The 14,872-nt window shown below is 35.1% G+C and overlaps 2 protein-coding genes across 5 annotated transcripts; one reads left to right on the forward strand and one right to left on the reverse strand.

Annotated features, from left to right (window-relative positions):
• The first annotated feature begins 129 nt into the window (after positions 1–129).
• si:dkeyp-82a1.6 (torsin-1A-interacting protein 1) lies at positions 130–4,591 on the forward strand. The gene is made up of 8 exons (XM_051117649.1): positions 130–320; positions 1,019–1,136; positions 1,238–1,411; positions 1,494–1,628; positions 1,730–1,837; positions 2,858–2,974; positions 3,125–3,184; positions 3,286–4,591. Exons 2-8 carry the CDS (start codon positions 1,064–1,066, stop codon positions 4,077–4,079), a joined length of 1,461 nt encoding a protein of 486 aa, XP_050973606.1. The 5' UTR covers positions 130–320; positions 1,019–1,063; the 3' UTR covers positions 4,080–4,591.
• Positions 4,592–5,748: 1,157 nt separating this feature from the next.
• LOC127170342 (uncharacterized) lies at positions 5,749–13,875 on the reverse strand. 4 transcript variants are annotated; one of them, XM_051118217.1, is made up of 17 exons: positions 13,659–13,874; positions 13,408–13,535; positions 11,467–11,555; positions 11,243–11,367; positions 11,016–11,104; positions 10,799–10,914; positions 9,652–9,720; positions 9,382–9,444; positions 9,284–9,309; positions 8,840–8,929; positions 8,316–8,393; positions 8,085–8,203; positions 7,582–7,640; positions 7,219–7,368; positions 6,930–6,958; positions 6,547–6,673; positions 5,754–6,398 (listed from the first exon to the last, which is right to left on the reverse strand). In XM_051118217.1, the coding sequence occupies exons 2-16, from the start codon at positions 13,533–13,535 to the stop codon at positions 6,569–6,571; spliced, it is 1,335 nt and encodes a 444-aa protein (XP_050974174.1). In that variant the 5' UTR covers positions 13,659–13,874; the 3' UTR covers positions 5,754–6,398; positions 6,547–6,568. The 4 variants fall into 4 exon arrangements, with proteins under 4 accessions (XP_050974177.1, XP_050974176.1, XP_050974174.1 ...); XM_051118220.1 differs by having other exon boundaries at positions 5,749–6,673; positions 13,659–13,726; XM_051118219.1 differs by having other exon boundaries at positions 5,750–6,673; positions 11,467–11,580; positions 13,659–13,875.
• Positions 13,876–14,872: the final 997 nt, after the last annotated feature.

Consider the following 14,872-nt stretch of genomic DNA (forward strand, 5'->3'; position numbering starts at 1 on the left):
TTGACTTGTTTCTGGCAGATAACGGTAAAGGCAGGGATGAACACGAATAAATTCACGTGGGGGTACGTTATTTACATATTTACAGAAATGAAACTAACGTTAACTGTGAACGTCAACTATTTCCGGGAGAGAAGTTGTGTTTCACTGAAGGCGCTCCGACGAAGACCATCATTAATGTTCCGCTTTCCGGTTTCGGCTGCACAGGAAAAGTAAAAAGTTTGGTAAGAAGTGCTAAGATATTAAACAAATGGACTCAGGTGATTCTAAAAAGGATGGACCTACAACTAGGAGTAGAAGCGCCAGACGGGCAACCAACACAGGTTTGAATTTCTAATACTCTTAACCTATCTTAATTTACGTTACTACAACAACAACGTCCATTAAGAACCAAATACTATTTACCTGCCATAAATATTATCCTCTGCCAAAAGAGCAAATCCGTAATCCAAGGCGAAAGACAATATTTTTATGTTAAGGGTTTCCTTTCCATATAGAAACCTGTTAAGGAAACCGTCTAACGTTGCGTAGCGTAAAACGTAAGCAGCCGCTGCTTGCTTTTAAATTATGTGCTTGTCCGCGTGCCTGCAAACAGTATTTGTTATCAGTTAATGCAAAATACATAAATTCAAAGTCATACGTTACGTTTCTTTTTATGTTAACGTTAAACCGTGGACTTTTTGTAAAGGTTGTCTCATAAGTGTGTACTGTGTGAGCAAAAATGTCACTTCCTTTCACTCAGTAGATTAAGAGGCTTGCTACGTAACGTTTTGATATTTGCTAACCAGTCAAGACTTTTAAAATATCCACTGTTTAACTTGAGTACACAAGGTAAAGGGCTAATAGTTTAGTTCTTTTAATATGTATTCTAGTAACATTTTATAAGGGACTTTTATAAGATAGTTGCTAATGTTTACTTTAAAATCACTCATTTTCTTGTCAAGATGTGCGTCGCTTTCTGCTGAAAGCGTTTTTTGGCGTATTTATGTGAGGTTTTTACTCAGTTCCTCTTCTGTCTTAGATTTATCGAGACCTCCAATAAAAAGAACCCGGAAAATGCGGGAAGATGCTGAAGATGCAGCCAGAGCTGTCAATGGATCCGGGGGAGCCCAAGAGTCTCACTAAGGAGGAGGATGATGGTGTGTTAACTTTTTTTTTTAAACTATGTTTTACATTTTGTTTTTTGGGTGTTTGTCTTTTGAATGTTAATGTTTGTATTATTTTTAATTAAAACCAACAGAATCCCCTGTTAAGAAGCAAAAGCCTGAAGAGAAGACAAGGGGTATAAATGAGAAAGGTGATGGGTTAGACCAAAGGGATAACACAGATGTGGAGATGGGTGAGAATGAAGACGTTGATCAAGAAATGAACTCAGATGAGGAAGCTGAGCAGGACCAGGAGTCCAGTTTGACAGGTAAGATTCTATATGAGTAAGTATATGTGTTATAATATTAAATATCAAATAATATTAAACAGGTGTTATTTTACTTCTGTAGGTTCCTCAGCCCAGCCTGGGACGGAAGAAACGCGTCCTGCCCATGTAAGAAAAGAAAACAGACAAAAGCCTATAAACTCTGTGGTCACTAAGATACCCAAAACAGAAAATTACAGACCAGTCGTAAAATATCAAGGTTTGTTATAATTAATAAAACTAACTTTTGAATTACAATCAAGCCACCCCTGGCCTGTCCCCCATGTGCACACCACTGCTCACTGATCTTTTTCATTGCAGATCCACCTAGTGTGGGTGCTGTTACAGTGGAAAATCAACCAGTGGTGTCTAGACGGAGTTACAGGAGTAGCATGAACTATCAGAATACCGTAACAGAGAAACACAAACGTTTGTAAAACATTTTTCTTGTTTTTTATTATATTTATATATATATACAGTACTGTGCAAAAGTCTTAGGCCACTAGTATTTTCATCAGCTAAAAATGGTTTAAAGTCAGTTAAAGTCAGTCTTTTGCTGTAGTGTGTCAGTAGGAAATATCAGTTTACATTTCTAAACATTCATTTTGCCATTAATTATAATAAACCAGTGAGATTTTTGTATGGAGCACAGGCTGTTGTCAGACTCCTTGTGCAAACAGAGATCTGATCTCTCCATCATTTAGTCCAGTCTGTCTTAAGAAACAGAAAAAACGTAGACAGACTAAATCCAGAAGAACTGTGGCAACATCTCTGAGATGCTTTAAGAGACCTACACCTACAAAGCTACAGTACTGTTCAAATGTTTAGGTAGTTAGGCACATAAAATGAGGATGCTGTCAAAACAATGTCATAAATAGATTTTCTTTATCAATGAACTTCTATTAACTAAAATAAATAAGCATTTGATGTGACCATCCTTTGCGTTTAAAGCAGCTTTTGCCCTATATGCACTTGTGCAGAGTTTTTCAGGTCGCTTTGCAGGTAGGTTACTTGAAACATCTTGGAGGTGTTGCCACAGTTCTTCTGGATTTAGTCTGTCTCAGTTTTTCTGTTTCTTCATGTCATTCCAGAGACAGACTGGATGATGGTGAGATCAGATCTCAGTGTGGAGCACTGGCTGTTGTCAGACTCCTTGTGCAAACAAAAATCTCACTAGATTATTACAATTAATGGTAAACAGAATGTTTGGAAATGTAAACCAATATTTTTTACTGACACACTACAGCAAAAGATAGAAATAACTTTAAACCATTTTTTAGCTGGTGAAAATATTAGTGGCCTAAAACTTTTGCACAGCACTGTATATATACTACAGTAGCCATATTTGTACTTGTAGAAGTGTACACTATGACGTTTAAACACATTCTTACTGTATATGTTACAATTTTTTCATTCAGTTTATTTAATCAAAGACTGTTTTTACTATAGATCCCCCTGGTTTTGGCAGTTGGAATAAATGCTCACCAACTGAGCCCCAGAGGAGTTACGTCAACCCAATAATTAAACATCCCATCACAAACCAAACCACTAATCACAAAAGCGCAGGTAAAAAATGTTTTGTATTTGTCACTTTTCTAATATTTTATTACTTAAGATATATATTCAAAGGTTTTACATTTATAATTTTGTCTTATGTCAGTACATGGATAATATTTATGAATTTGTAAGTCATAATTCTTTTACCTTGTCTTCAAGAATTGAAGATTTTGCAGAAACCAGTCATCTCAAAAGCAAGTCCAGCTTCCTCCTCTAAAGGTATTTTTGAGCCTTTCATCAATTTCTTTATTATTAATTACAAACAGATTTGTCTCACACCCACAGTGTTTTGTTAATTCAGAACTTCATGATTTTTTTAGGCTGGACGTGGTACATATGTAAGCTTCTTCGGTGGTCTCTGATACTGATAGGATTACTGGCTTTTGGCTTTTTTGGCTTTTTGGCCTATCAGAAATTCCCCCATTTGCCTCAAACTGATGTGGCCCACCCAAAAACAATGGAGAAATTTGATCTGGAGTTAGAAGCTCTACGGGCTCGTTTTCCCAGTCAGCACCCAGTGTTCTGGAAGAGGAGTGGGAAACATCTTAAGAGCCACCTAGACACGGTCATCCACACTGAACCAGTCAGCGTAATTCTGACAGCCGGCCTTCAAGCTGAAAGGACGTTGGGCTGCCTTGCTCGAAGCTTAGCCACAGTGTACTCCGCTACCCATAATGCTTCAATCTTAGAAATCGAAGGAGCCACCAAAAGGGAAGAAGACAGTGATCGGGTCAAGCTGGAAATTGATGAAGCACTTATAAAAGCGTTTGAAGGTGATAAACGTGCAGCTGTTATGCACCGTTTTGAAGAGCTCCCTCCTGGATCTTCACTCATATTCTATCGTTACTGTGACCATGAGAATGCAGCTTACAAGAAGGTTTTCCTGGTCTTCACTGTGATGCTTTCGGTGGATGAAATAGCCACGACCAATCTAAGTGAGGTGGAGGACATGGTGTACAACCATATAAAACAGAAGTTTGTCATCTCAGATAAATCCACTAGGTTTAATCAAATGGATGTGGATAAACTGAGTGGACTTTGGAGCAGAATTTCTCACCTCATCCTCCCGGTGGCAGCAGAGGAGAAAATTGAACGGCAGGGCTGTGAGGCATAACCTTACGGCAAATCATAAGATAGCATCACTGTATTGGGCTGAATAAGTCTTTTTGTAAAGTTTTGAGTTAAATCGATCTAGTTCATGGATTTGCAGACCACATAAATGTACATAAAGGATGTTTTTTCCAAAGAGGTTTTTAAAAAATGTGTTTATAAATGTTTTATACAAATAGTTTTGTATTCGCCTACATTTTGGTTCTTTGTTTCCTTTGATAATATGTGTGTGTGAAGGCAGAAACTTGATCATATAATAATAATAATAATAATGATTATAATAATGCATTTGCCATTATATAGTAAGCTTTTGGCTTACAATATAAATCAGCAAATTAATTGTTGTACATTCATTCCCAAGGCCAGGTGCAGTAATGACTGAAGATTTGCACTGATTTTTTAAATTAAACTCTGTATTGTAAGCTGGCCTCTTCTTACCAATCAAACGTTAGTTTGGGTTTGGTGTTATATATTTGTGTGACTAAAATAATAATAATTAAAAGTGAGTCTATGTTTCTTTTCTTGTTGTGAGTATCATTTTCTCATCCTCTGGTTAATGCATGTTTTTGGTCATGGCTCCTGTTTTAGGATTCGAAAGTTTGGGGTGAAATTTTTAATATGTTTTCGAAATAAGTCTTTTATACTTAAATACTTTTGCAATTTAATAAAATGTAATTTTAAGCCTCCAAGCCTGCATTTATTTGATCCAAAGTACAGCAAAAACAGTAAAATGTTTTTTTTTACTATTTAAAATAACTTATTTTATATATTTTGAATATATTTTAAAATGTAATTTATTCCTGTGATCAAAGCTAAATTTTCAGCATCTTTACTACAGTCTACAGTGTCACATGATCCTTCAAAAATCATTCTAGCTAATATGCTGAATTTCTGTTAAAGAAATATTTATTATTATTAATATTATTAGCAATATTTAAAACAGTTAAGTACATTTTTTTTCAGGATTACTTGATGAATAGAAAGATGCAAAATTTTGCATTTATCTGAAATAAAATACTTGTGTGTGTGTTGAAACAGTTGTGCTGAAACACTTTACGGAAATCTTTAGTAGCATTACTGTCACTTTGGATCATTTTAAAGAAAAAGGGGAAAAAAATAATTGCGGTTTAAAAAAAAAAAAAAATTCAGCAGTGTATAAATGTATTGCTTTTAACCGCATCCAATACCGTATCGCAGCAGTCTAGGGGAATCAAGAATGTTACAAAATAGTCCCTGGGATATTTCGGGATAAAAACAGCTTCCGCATATCAGCTGTATTTTATCACTACTAATGAAATCTTTGATGTTTCCCTTTTCTCACATCAGTGCACACAATAAAATAGCTAACTGGCACCATGTACTGTGAATACAAATACATGGTAGCTAAAAGCATAAACAAACACACAAAAAGTTGTAGAAACACACACGGGGGAGCTAGTGCAAATTTACTGTCCGTCTGCCTATGACATGACTCAAAACTCAGGTATCCTAAACGCCCCAGAAAGATGATAAGATATCCACAAGTGCAAAGTTCTTGTTTTGCAGTTTTATTGTTTTGTAAAAGCAATTAAGGTCTTGAGCTTTGGTTTGAATATTCACCATTTAAACAGAAAAGTAAACAGAGAACTGGGTTTTTGCCCAATTAATATATTTTGATTGTTGATGGAATGCGAGACACATCAGGAAGTACAATATATTATTCAAACTGTTCAGTAAATATTTTGTATTGCAGTATTGCCTGATTGTAGTTGTGTAAATGTTTTGGTGTCAAAACACTGAAAGAGACACAACCTTATGGGGTAATTGTCTTTGTATGAATATATTTATTTTATTAATAACAAAATATTTGGTGAATGTCTTTATTTAACATACATTGTGACATAAGTGCACTTCATTTGGAAGAGTAATTAAAATGAAGACTTATAAAAAAGTATTTTAACTTACAATAATAGAAAAGAACAATGATAAAAAAATAACTACAATAATAAAACAGCATCTACCAATCATAAAAATACATATACAAATTAATATTGCACAGTAAGTTAGTTGATGTGTAAGAACAAAGTAATAAAGGTGTAAGCCTGGAATCTTAAGTCCCGCTCACGAAAAACAAAAATAATATTTTAGCGTCCACACTAACGCACAGTGACGTTCTCTTTATTGTAAAATCCATTGAAGTTTTGTTATTTGCTGCTTAAAATTCAAGTGTTTTGAATGGCTGTCAATGTTTTTATTGTTCATCAGCTGGAAAAAATCCATCTGAAAGTGATTCACATGATTGTCCATCTGTGTCGTTATTGTTATAGCTGTGATATGGACTTCACTGTATAATCATAAAAAAGAAGTTGAAAGATGTGCATAATTACTTCCTTCCTTACTTCTGATTCCATTATAGTTTATGTATTAGGGCTGTAAAAAGTTGCACCCATATTTACTCAGTCCTATAAACATAAGATAACATATTCACTAACCAAAGAATCTGCAGATTTTCCTTCAACAATTTTCCATTTCAACCAAAGACACTCCTGTCATGAGTGCAGCTGTAAACATTAGATTGAACACTGAAAAAATGATGAACATAAACAACCATGGGGATATCTGCAAATAAAAAAGAAAAGAGGATTAATGTGTGATATTTAACATAATACTATCAGTGTGCATGGTTATTTTAGTGAGTTCCTAAGATGGCGAGGTGATGAAAATGTTGATGGTCCGGTACCATAAAATATGTATGGAGCTGCTATACACTGTAAGGTTTATTTTATAATCAAATACATGTGTAATAAGCAGCTTAAGTAAACATGGAATTAATCCAAGTACATAAATATAATATATGAAGACAAAGTTCACATACCCTCCTTTCCAGAATATGATCCTGATTTTCTGTAAAAACACACAAATGCAAACAAATGTGACTGTATGGCCATAAACAGAATGTAATGTAGGATGAAGCTGAATAATCTATCTCTTTAAATCCTTTCTTTACTGTGAAAATCAGTTCTGAGGCATGCATAAGGAAGTAAACAACTGTGTATAGGTGTGACTGATGACACAAATTCTTTAAAAGTCCATGAAGTCTGTTTATGAGGTTTGTGTGGGAATCTCTCTAGTGCCTTGAGTCAGTTGGTACCGAGGATACTTACTTCCGTGTTTTTTTCTTGACTGGTATTTTTCCATCTGTTTAAAGCAAACTGAGCTGAGATGAAACATGAACTCCCAAATAACAAAAACTCCCATTAATATCCACATCCAGCGGTCTTGAAAGCACCGTATTCCAAAGAATACTGCAGTTGCTACAGTACAAATAGAAAAAAAAAAGAGTATTATAACCCAACGATTTTTAATTCGGTAAAGCTGAAATAGCTTTTAATACGTTTGGATGAGATTTGACATAAATATTTACATCTACACCAATTTCCAAAAAAAAAAAAAAAAAAAGGAAAATGTAATATATACTACGAATAGCAGTTTTACAAAACACTTCAATGCACTAAACTGAACCTCACCTGTAATAACAGTATTTATTAGGTCAACAATTATGATGGCATAGATCCAACACTTCCTTCTGTAAGTCAAAATGTTTAGACCATTAAATTCAAAACAATCATTTTAGGTAATTATTTTGTGCACAAAAGACATTCTTGAAGCTTCATAAAATTAAGCTTGAACGACTGGTGTCACATGGACTATTTTAACAATGTCCTTACTACATTTCTGGGCCTTAAATGTGGTTGTTGCATTGCTGGTTATGAAGGGTCAGAAAGCTCATGGATTTCATCCAAAACATCTTAATTTGTTTTCTGAAGATTGAAGGTCTTACGGAATTGGAACGACATGATTAATGACACAATTTTCATTTTTGGGTGAACTATCCCTTTAATTCCTGTCATAAATTAAATACGGCGCTACCCTGACTAAGGTCTACGGCAGACAAAACCTGTTTGGAAACATCATTATCATTTCTGCAGTGATGACACTAGAGACACTGATATGTGAAGATTACACTCACAATTCATGGCTTGGTCCACAGTGAAGGAAAACTGTGATGGTGTGTAGCAGGCCTGAAACCATGGCAGCCAATGTTAAAGCAGTAAACACAACCTGAAAACTATCACACACACACTCATACTGACACAAAAACATACACAGCAATGGAAAAATAAATCAGTTGTCAGTTCATCTTGATATGTCTAAATATTCAGTTTAGTACAAGTACAATGTAGCAGAAAATTATTCTTACTTTAATGTTCTTTATTAGTATGAAGATGACAGCAATAGTTTTGGAGGCTAGTTCAATGACAGACGCAATCATGGTGGCCTGTGAAGAGAGACGTAATTTGCATATATTGGAAGTATTTTACATTATGGATTCAGTATGAATCTGTGCATTTAAGCTGGAGGACAACATGCATATCCTGACATCAGTTACCAAAATTTAAAAGTCCCCCTGTAGTCAAAATTTTTATCCCTTAAAACTGATCTTTGATCATCATAATAAAATATTCACGTAGCAAACTGCATTTCTAGGACAGCCTTTGGGAAACTACAGTTTTAAGGAGAAAATACTCAGCAATGGCGTTGATTAATGGACTGGCACATGGTTTGTCTAAAAGCATATTAAAAACACCACATAGACAAATAAACAACATAAAAATCTTGATTTTCACTACAGGGGGACTTTAAACTCCCTGTCTTATTATAATAATAATGTAAACACTGAATATATATTTTTAATGTTTATGCAGTTTTTTTTGACACACTTACCATTTTCGACACTGGTCTGATGATCATCAGAAGAGAAGAGCCTCCAAGAAAACACAGCCGACTGAATAATAACAGTGCTAATGCACATCTCTGATGTGTGTACAGACAGATAGACCGACATGCAAAGATACAAACACATAACTGAAAAAGGAAATCATGGATGCATATTTTAATAACCACAGCATGCAGATTTAGTGGGTGAAAATGATATTCATGAAGACAAAAGGTGGCATAAATGAAAAAGCAGTGACAGATGGACATGCTAGATTGCAAAACCTAATCTGCAGATTTAAGATGACAGATTACATGAAAAAGGCAGCATTTTAGAGCTTTCGGACGCAGCCAATGTTTTTATTTGTCACAAGTCTCCTAGCAACAAGGGACGTTTCTTCTCAAGTCTTTTGTCTTTTGAATGACTTACAAGTCTGCATATAGTGTACATACCATATATTGTACACACTCAGGAGGCGCTGCAAGAAAAATTTAGATAAAACGGTTTATGTATATACTGTTTAAATATATATATATATATATATACTCACATGTTGCAGGTTGTGAACTTGTGGCTTCAGAAATCAGTGGTGCAGTCTGTGTCTGTGACGTATCTGTGTGAAATAATAAAATATCACAGAGCTACAGTATTTCCTCAGGATTTGACATCAAAGTATTTGATGGACGTATACTATGTATTAGGAGCATTCACTCAGTATCATTATCTCATTTTTGACTGAGATGGCGTTTAGCTGGTTTTGCATCTGAACTCTTCATATATATATATATATATATATATGTATATATATATATACACATACACTCACGTGTTGCAGGTTGTGTACTTGTGGCTTCAGAAATCAGTGGTGCAGTCTGTGTCTGTGATGTATCTGCGAGAAATAATAAAAGCATCACAGAGCTACAGAATTTCCTCAGGATTTGACATAAAAAGTTCAACACATGTTAGTCAAAAATTTACATTTCAATAAAACTGTTGAATCAGGTGGCATGTCCAGTAGATATCTGTTTTAAAGCAGTGGGTAATTCACTCATCAATGTGCTTAATCAATGGCCACTTTGTGACTCTGTTGACAAACATGTTTATAGTGCATTCTATTGGATGTTTATTGCTAGTGCAGAAAAAAACAGACTTTTTTGCAATGTATCTGGTTGCCATGGTACAGGTAATCATAGTAAACCCACAGTGTGACTTTGTACATTTACTACAGAAGTACTAAAATGTATTTGAACGGTTGACTGACCTAATCGAATGGCTTGGTTTTGCTTCCCAAAGCTCAAACGTCAAGATTTTTTTTGTCAAATGTCTCTTATGTGTTTTCAGTGGATGTAATAATTATTAAGGTTATAGTTATTAGGGGCTGGAATATAGGAGCCCTGTAAATATTAATGTGTGATGTCATGTTACTGTGGGAAAATATGAGAGTGTCATTAATTATTTGAGATTTAAAGCACATGTTGTGGTTAGGGGCTGGCAGGAAAGGAGGGTTTGGAAACACACATTTGTTTGTGGACTGTGTGTAACTTTTGTCTTGATTTAAATAATCTTCCTGTCCTTCAAGAAATGCCTCAATGCTTGTCAAGTATTCAGTGGATAAAATAAACTTTAAGACATAAATGTAAAAGATGCTTCACGTGTCTGAAGTTATTCCCTCACTCAGCTCCAGTGGCTTTGCTTAGTTTTTATGTCGCTATAGTGCTGTCAAGTAACTTACACAATGTGGCAATTAGTTAACTAATTATTTGTAAATTAATTGCACATCAAATTTGGCTGAGAAATTAGAATTTAAAGCCGTTATTAAGTTGAATTTAAAAAAGAAAACATCATACAGACATCACAAATGTAGCTTTATGAAGAAATATTTAATTTGATTCAACATCAAATTTATTACACTGAAACTTTTAGGGCACAATGGCATAACATGTAATGTGGCACATATATATTCTTACCTGTTGAACTTGCTTGTGTATTTTGACTGGTGGCTTCAGTGGTTGGTGCTGCAGTCGAAGGGAGTATGATCCGCTTCCTTAGCCAAACCCTACTGTAGTTTTCAGCAAATGCAGCTCTGAAAAGAAAATTGAAAATCAGATTTACAACCTAAAAGTTTGAATCGCAATAAAATATGTTCGTTTTATTTTGTCTTATTCAGCTGCACAGTTAAACTACCTGAAGAAAAACACTCCAGCCTCTTCGGGGGTCCACAACACTTTAACTACCCTTTTTCTTAGGTTATTAAAGTTAGAAACAACACGGCCCTGATAATACATCCATATCATAAACAGTGCAAGTTAGTTTAAGGAATTAATAGCTGCTAACGTTTAACACATGATGCAAAATATATAAAGAATTGGTAGGCTAACTAATATGTATAATGGGTGCATGGCAGGACTCACACTACAGATGAGTAGGCTGTTGTCCGGGTCAATCAAATGAAACATACCAGCAGACTCACACATTTCACATTTACGAGCGTCCAACATGAAACCTTTAAATTCAGCCGGATCAGCCAAAAGCGACACTGTGGTAAAAGAGATTGCAGAGATTTTGAAATGACACATCTAAAAAGCCATTTTGTTTTACACCAATAAAATAAACTAACATAAAGTGAGAAATCTACCTGTAATGCTCGTTCCCACTTCAGAAAGTGTCACGGTTTTATTTTCTGGTTCGATCTTGAAAGGGGCTTCAGTGTTTTGCGCTGGTACACTGGAGAAAATGTATTGGTAATTTTCTGTAATGACATTTTTACACAGTAATACCAGTAAATTGCCATAAAATTACTGGCAAATACACTGTACCATTCACACATTGGTTTCAAATTACCAGTAAATTCGGTGACATCATTAAATTATTTTTTTGTCAAACGTTCACATTCATGTAGCCGCTTTTGGCCCAAAGACAACTTCAAACCGAACTACACAGCATGGTGTAAATGCGTCATCTGTGTCAGAATGTTTGGCCCAGAGCTGTTAAAGGGTTACTTCACCCAAAAATGAAAATTAGCCCATGATTTACATACCCTCAAAGCATCCTAGGTGTTTAATGACTTTCTTCTTCTTTTAGTCAAATCCAATCGGAGTTACATTAAAAAATGTCCTGGCTCTTCCAAGCTTTATAATGGCAGCGGGCAGGTGTTTCTGTTCAGCAGTTCAAAAGAAGTCCAATAAGTGCATCCATCCATAAAAAAAGGGCTCCAGGAGCTGAATAAAGGCATCTAATCAATGCGTTTTTGTTATAAAAATATCCATATTTCAAACCTAATAATTACTTTTCTCTATCATATTGCACATACGCCGCTGATCTCGCAAAAAACAGTACGTTTGTTTAGAGGAGCAAAAGAAGGAAACTTTCCTTACGTTAGCAAAGAAGGAAAAGGAAAGGACATGACGTGTGGCCAAGTATGGTGACCCATACTCAGAATTTGTGCTCTGCATTTAACCCATTCAAGTGCACACACACAGTAGTGAGTAGTGAACATCACACACACATTAAACACACACCCGGCGCAGTGAGCAGCCATATTGCTGCCCGGGGAGCAGTTGGGGGCTCGGTACCTTGCTCAAGGATCTCAACTCAGTCGTGGTATTGATGGTGGAGAGAACGCTGGTTATTTACTCCCCCCACCTTCAATCCCTGCTGGACCTGGGACTCAAACCCACAACATTTCGGTTACAAGCTGCCCCCAGTCTCTGCTTGGCTTATATCAAAATCCTACAAATCCTATAGTCTTCTTTACAGATCCACCTTTTGTCTCTATTGAAAAAAGCAGTATATGTTGGCTGGTCAGGTATGTTTTAAAGCATGGCTGCTGGTTTGAGCCGGTTTAAATTGGTCATGGGCTGGTTTAAGATAGTCATGTGCTGGGCCTAAGATGGTCCTGAGCAAGAGCTAGTTGCTTAGGTCCAGTTTAAACCAGCTCATGACCAGCTTAAACAAGACCAACTAAGGACCAGCTGAAACCAGCAGGCATGCTTCAAAACATACCATGTAGAGCACTTTTTCTTATGGATGGATGCACTTTATTGCACTTCTTTTGGACTCCCTGGTGAAAAAAACAGCATATGCTGGTAGGTATGTTTTGATGCTGGAATGCTGGTTAGGTTGGTTTTGATGCTGGTTTAAGCTGGTCCTTTGCTGGTTTAAGATGGTCCTTTGCTGGTTTTTGCTGATCAAGTTGCTGGTCAAGGACCAGCATAAACCAGCATCAAAACTTACCTACCAGCATATGCTGGTTTTTTCACCAGCGCTGTTAACAGAAACACCCGCTCACTGCCATTATAAAGTTTTAAAGAGCCAGGACAATTTTAAATTATGGGCTAATTTTCATTTTTGGGTGAACTTACCAGTTAAGTTAGTAATAATAATAATAATTTTTTTTATTTACATAGAGCCTTTCCACACCCAAGGTTGCTTTACAAGTCAAGTTTAAGAAACAGAAACAAGCAACACCTGTTAAAAAATATGGAAAATTCAATCATACTAACACAGTACATTGTGCTCCATTTTTATTTATTTATTATTTTATTTTTAAATCGCGTATTTGTGCACCATTACATACCCATGACCACCACTGATGTCCATTCGACGGCATTCACTCTCCAATAAATTTCCATCGCTGTAACAGGTGATGAACTTTAGCATGGTAAATCCAAATGAAAGGAAAAGGAGACCGCACGCATTGTACATCTGAAACGGCCAAAACCCACGTTAACAATCACAGAAATGTAAACAACAAACTTTAAACCATTTAGATTCTTAAGCCTTAAATAGGCCTAAATAGGTTGTATTGAAGATATGACAGTAGCTTACGTTGTTAAACCGTGCGCTTTGCTGATCCAAACTAAGAGAGGACAAGTAAAACCTCAATGTCTCGCTGTCTGTCGACTCTTATATACACATTGCCCTTTGGCTGAACGTTTTATTTTCCATTTATTTTGGCTGAAGGCCCTCTTTTGGCCAATCCAAATATTACAGTAAAAGGAATAGTAGAATGATAGCAGTTTTGCAGTTTGAATAGTCCTGCCCCAGGTTAAACATGAAGTGCACAAGGAAGTACATAGTGTTACTGGATGACTGATCACAATTTTTTAGAAGTATGAAGTATATTAACCATTAGGTCACAGATTAACCATGGTAAGGATACAGAGCCAGTTTTCTACTTCCTTATGTAAGTAAATGTTTTCAGTTAAATGCAAGTGAGTGTGAAATATGCTGATTTGCTGTTCAAGAAACTTTTATTGTTGTTGTTATTATTAGTATTATTATTATTAACATTAAAAACAGTTGAGTAACATTATACACTATAACATTAAAAATGTGGAGTCTGGGAATTATAGAAATTAATACTTTTATATAGCAAGGATGCTTTAAATTTATCAAAAGTGATGATAAAGACATGTATAATGTTACAAAAGATTTCCATTTTTTCTTCTGTAAAAAACATTAAAATTCTTACTGATCAAACTTGACTGGTAGTGTATATTTTGTGCAGGGATGTCATCGCTGTTTAAAACTAAACTATTAAAATTCATTTTTGTTAATTAGATTAAAGCTGAAATAAAATGTTTGATAACAAACTTAAAATGTTGTCTCTTCCACTAACTGAAAAAAAGCTTAAGTTGAAGTACGTAAATGGCTGAAATAGAAATAAATGTAAAAGAAATATTTGTAAAAACATAAAGTAACTTAAACTAAAATTGAAATAAAAACTGAAAATATATAAATAAAACCTGTTTAGAAGTATTAATAAAAAAGGAAAAATGGCTGGCTAAACAGAAAATTAATAATTAATGTGTAACAATAAAAATGAGGGATACAAATTGTTACTGATAAAAAAGTGGAGGTGAAGAGAATGTGAAATAGTGATATTTGAAAACTTAAATAGTTTCATCAAGAGTTTAAATAATGAAATACAACAAATCATCTCTGTAAAAAAAGATGCCAGTGAAACAATAACTTGCTTGACTAAATACATTTTGGGACATTTTGAAGTAGCCTACAATTACTATGAATCCAGCAAGTAA

This window comes from Labeo rohita, chromosome 8, assembly GCF_022985175.1.
Source record: "Labeo rohita strain BAU-BD-2019 chromosome 8, IGBB_LRoh.1.0, whole genome shotgun sequence".
Taxonomy (NCBI): domain Eukaryota; kingdom Metazoa; phylum Chordata; class Actinopteri; order Cypriniformes; family Cyprinidae; genus Labeo; species Labeo rohita.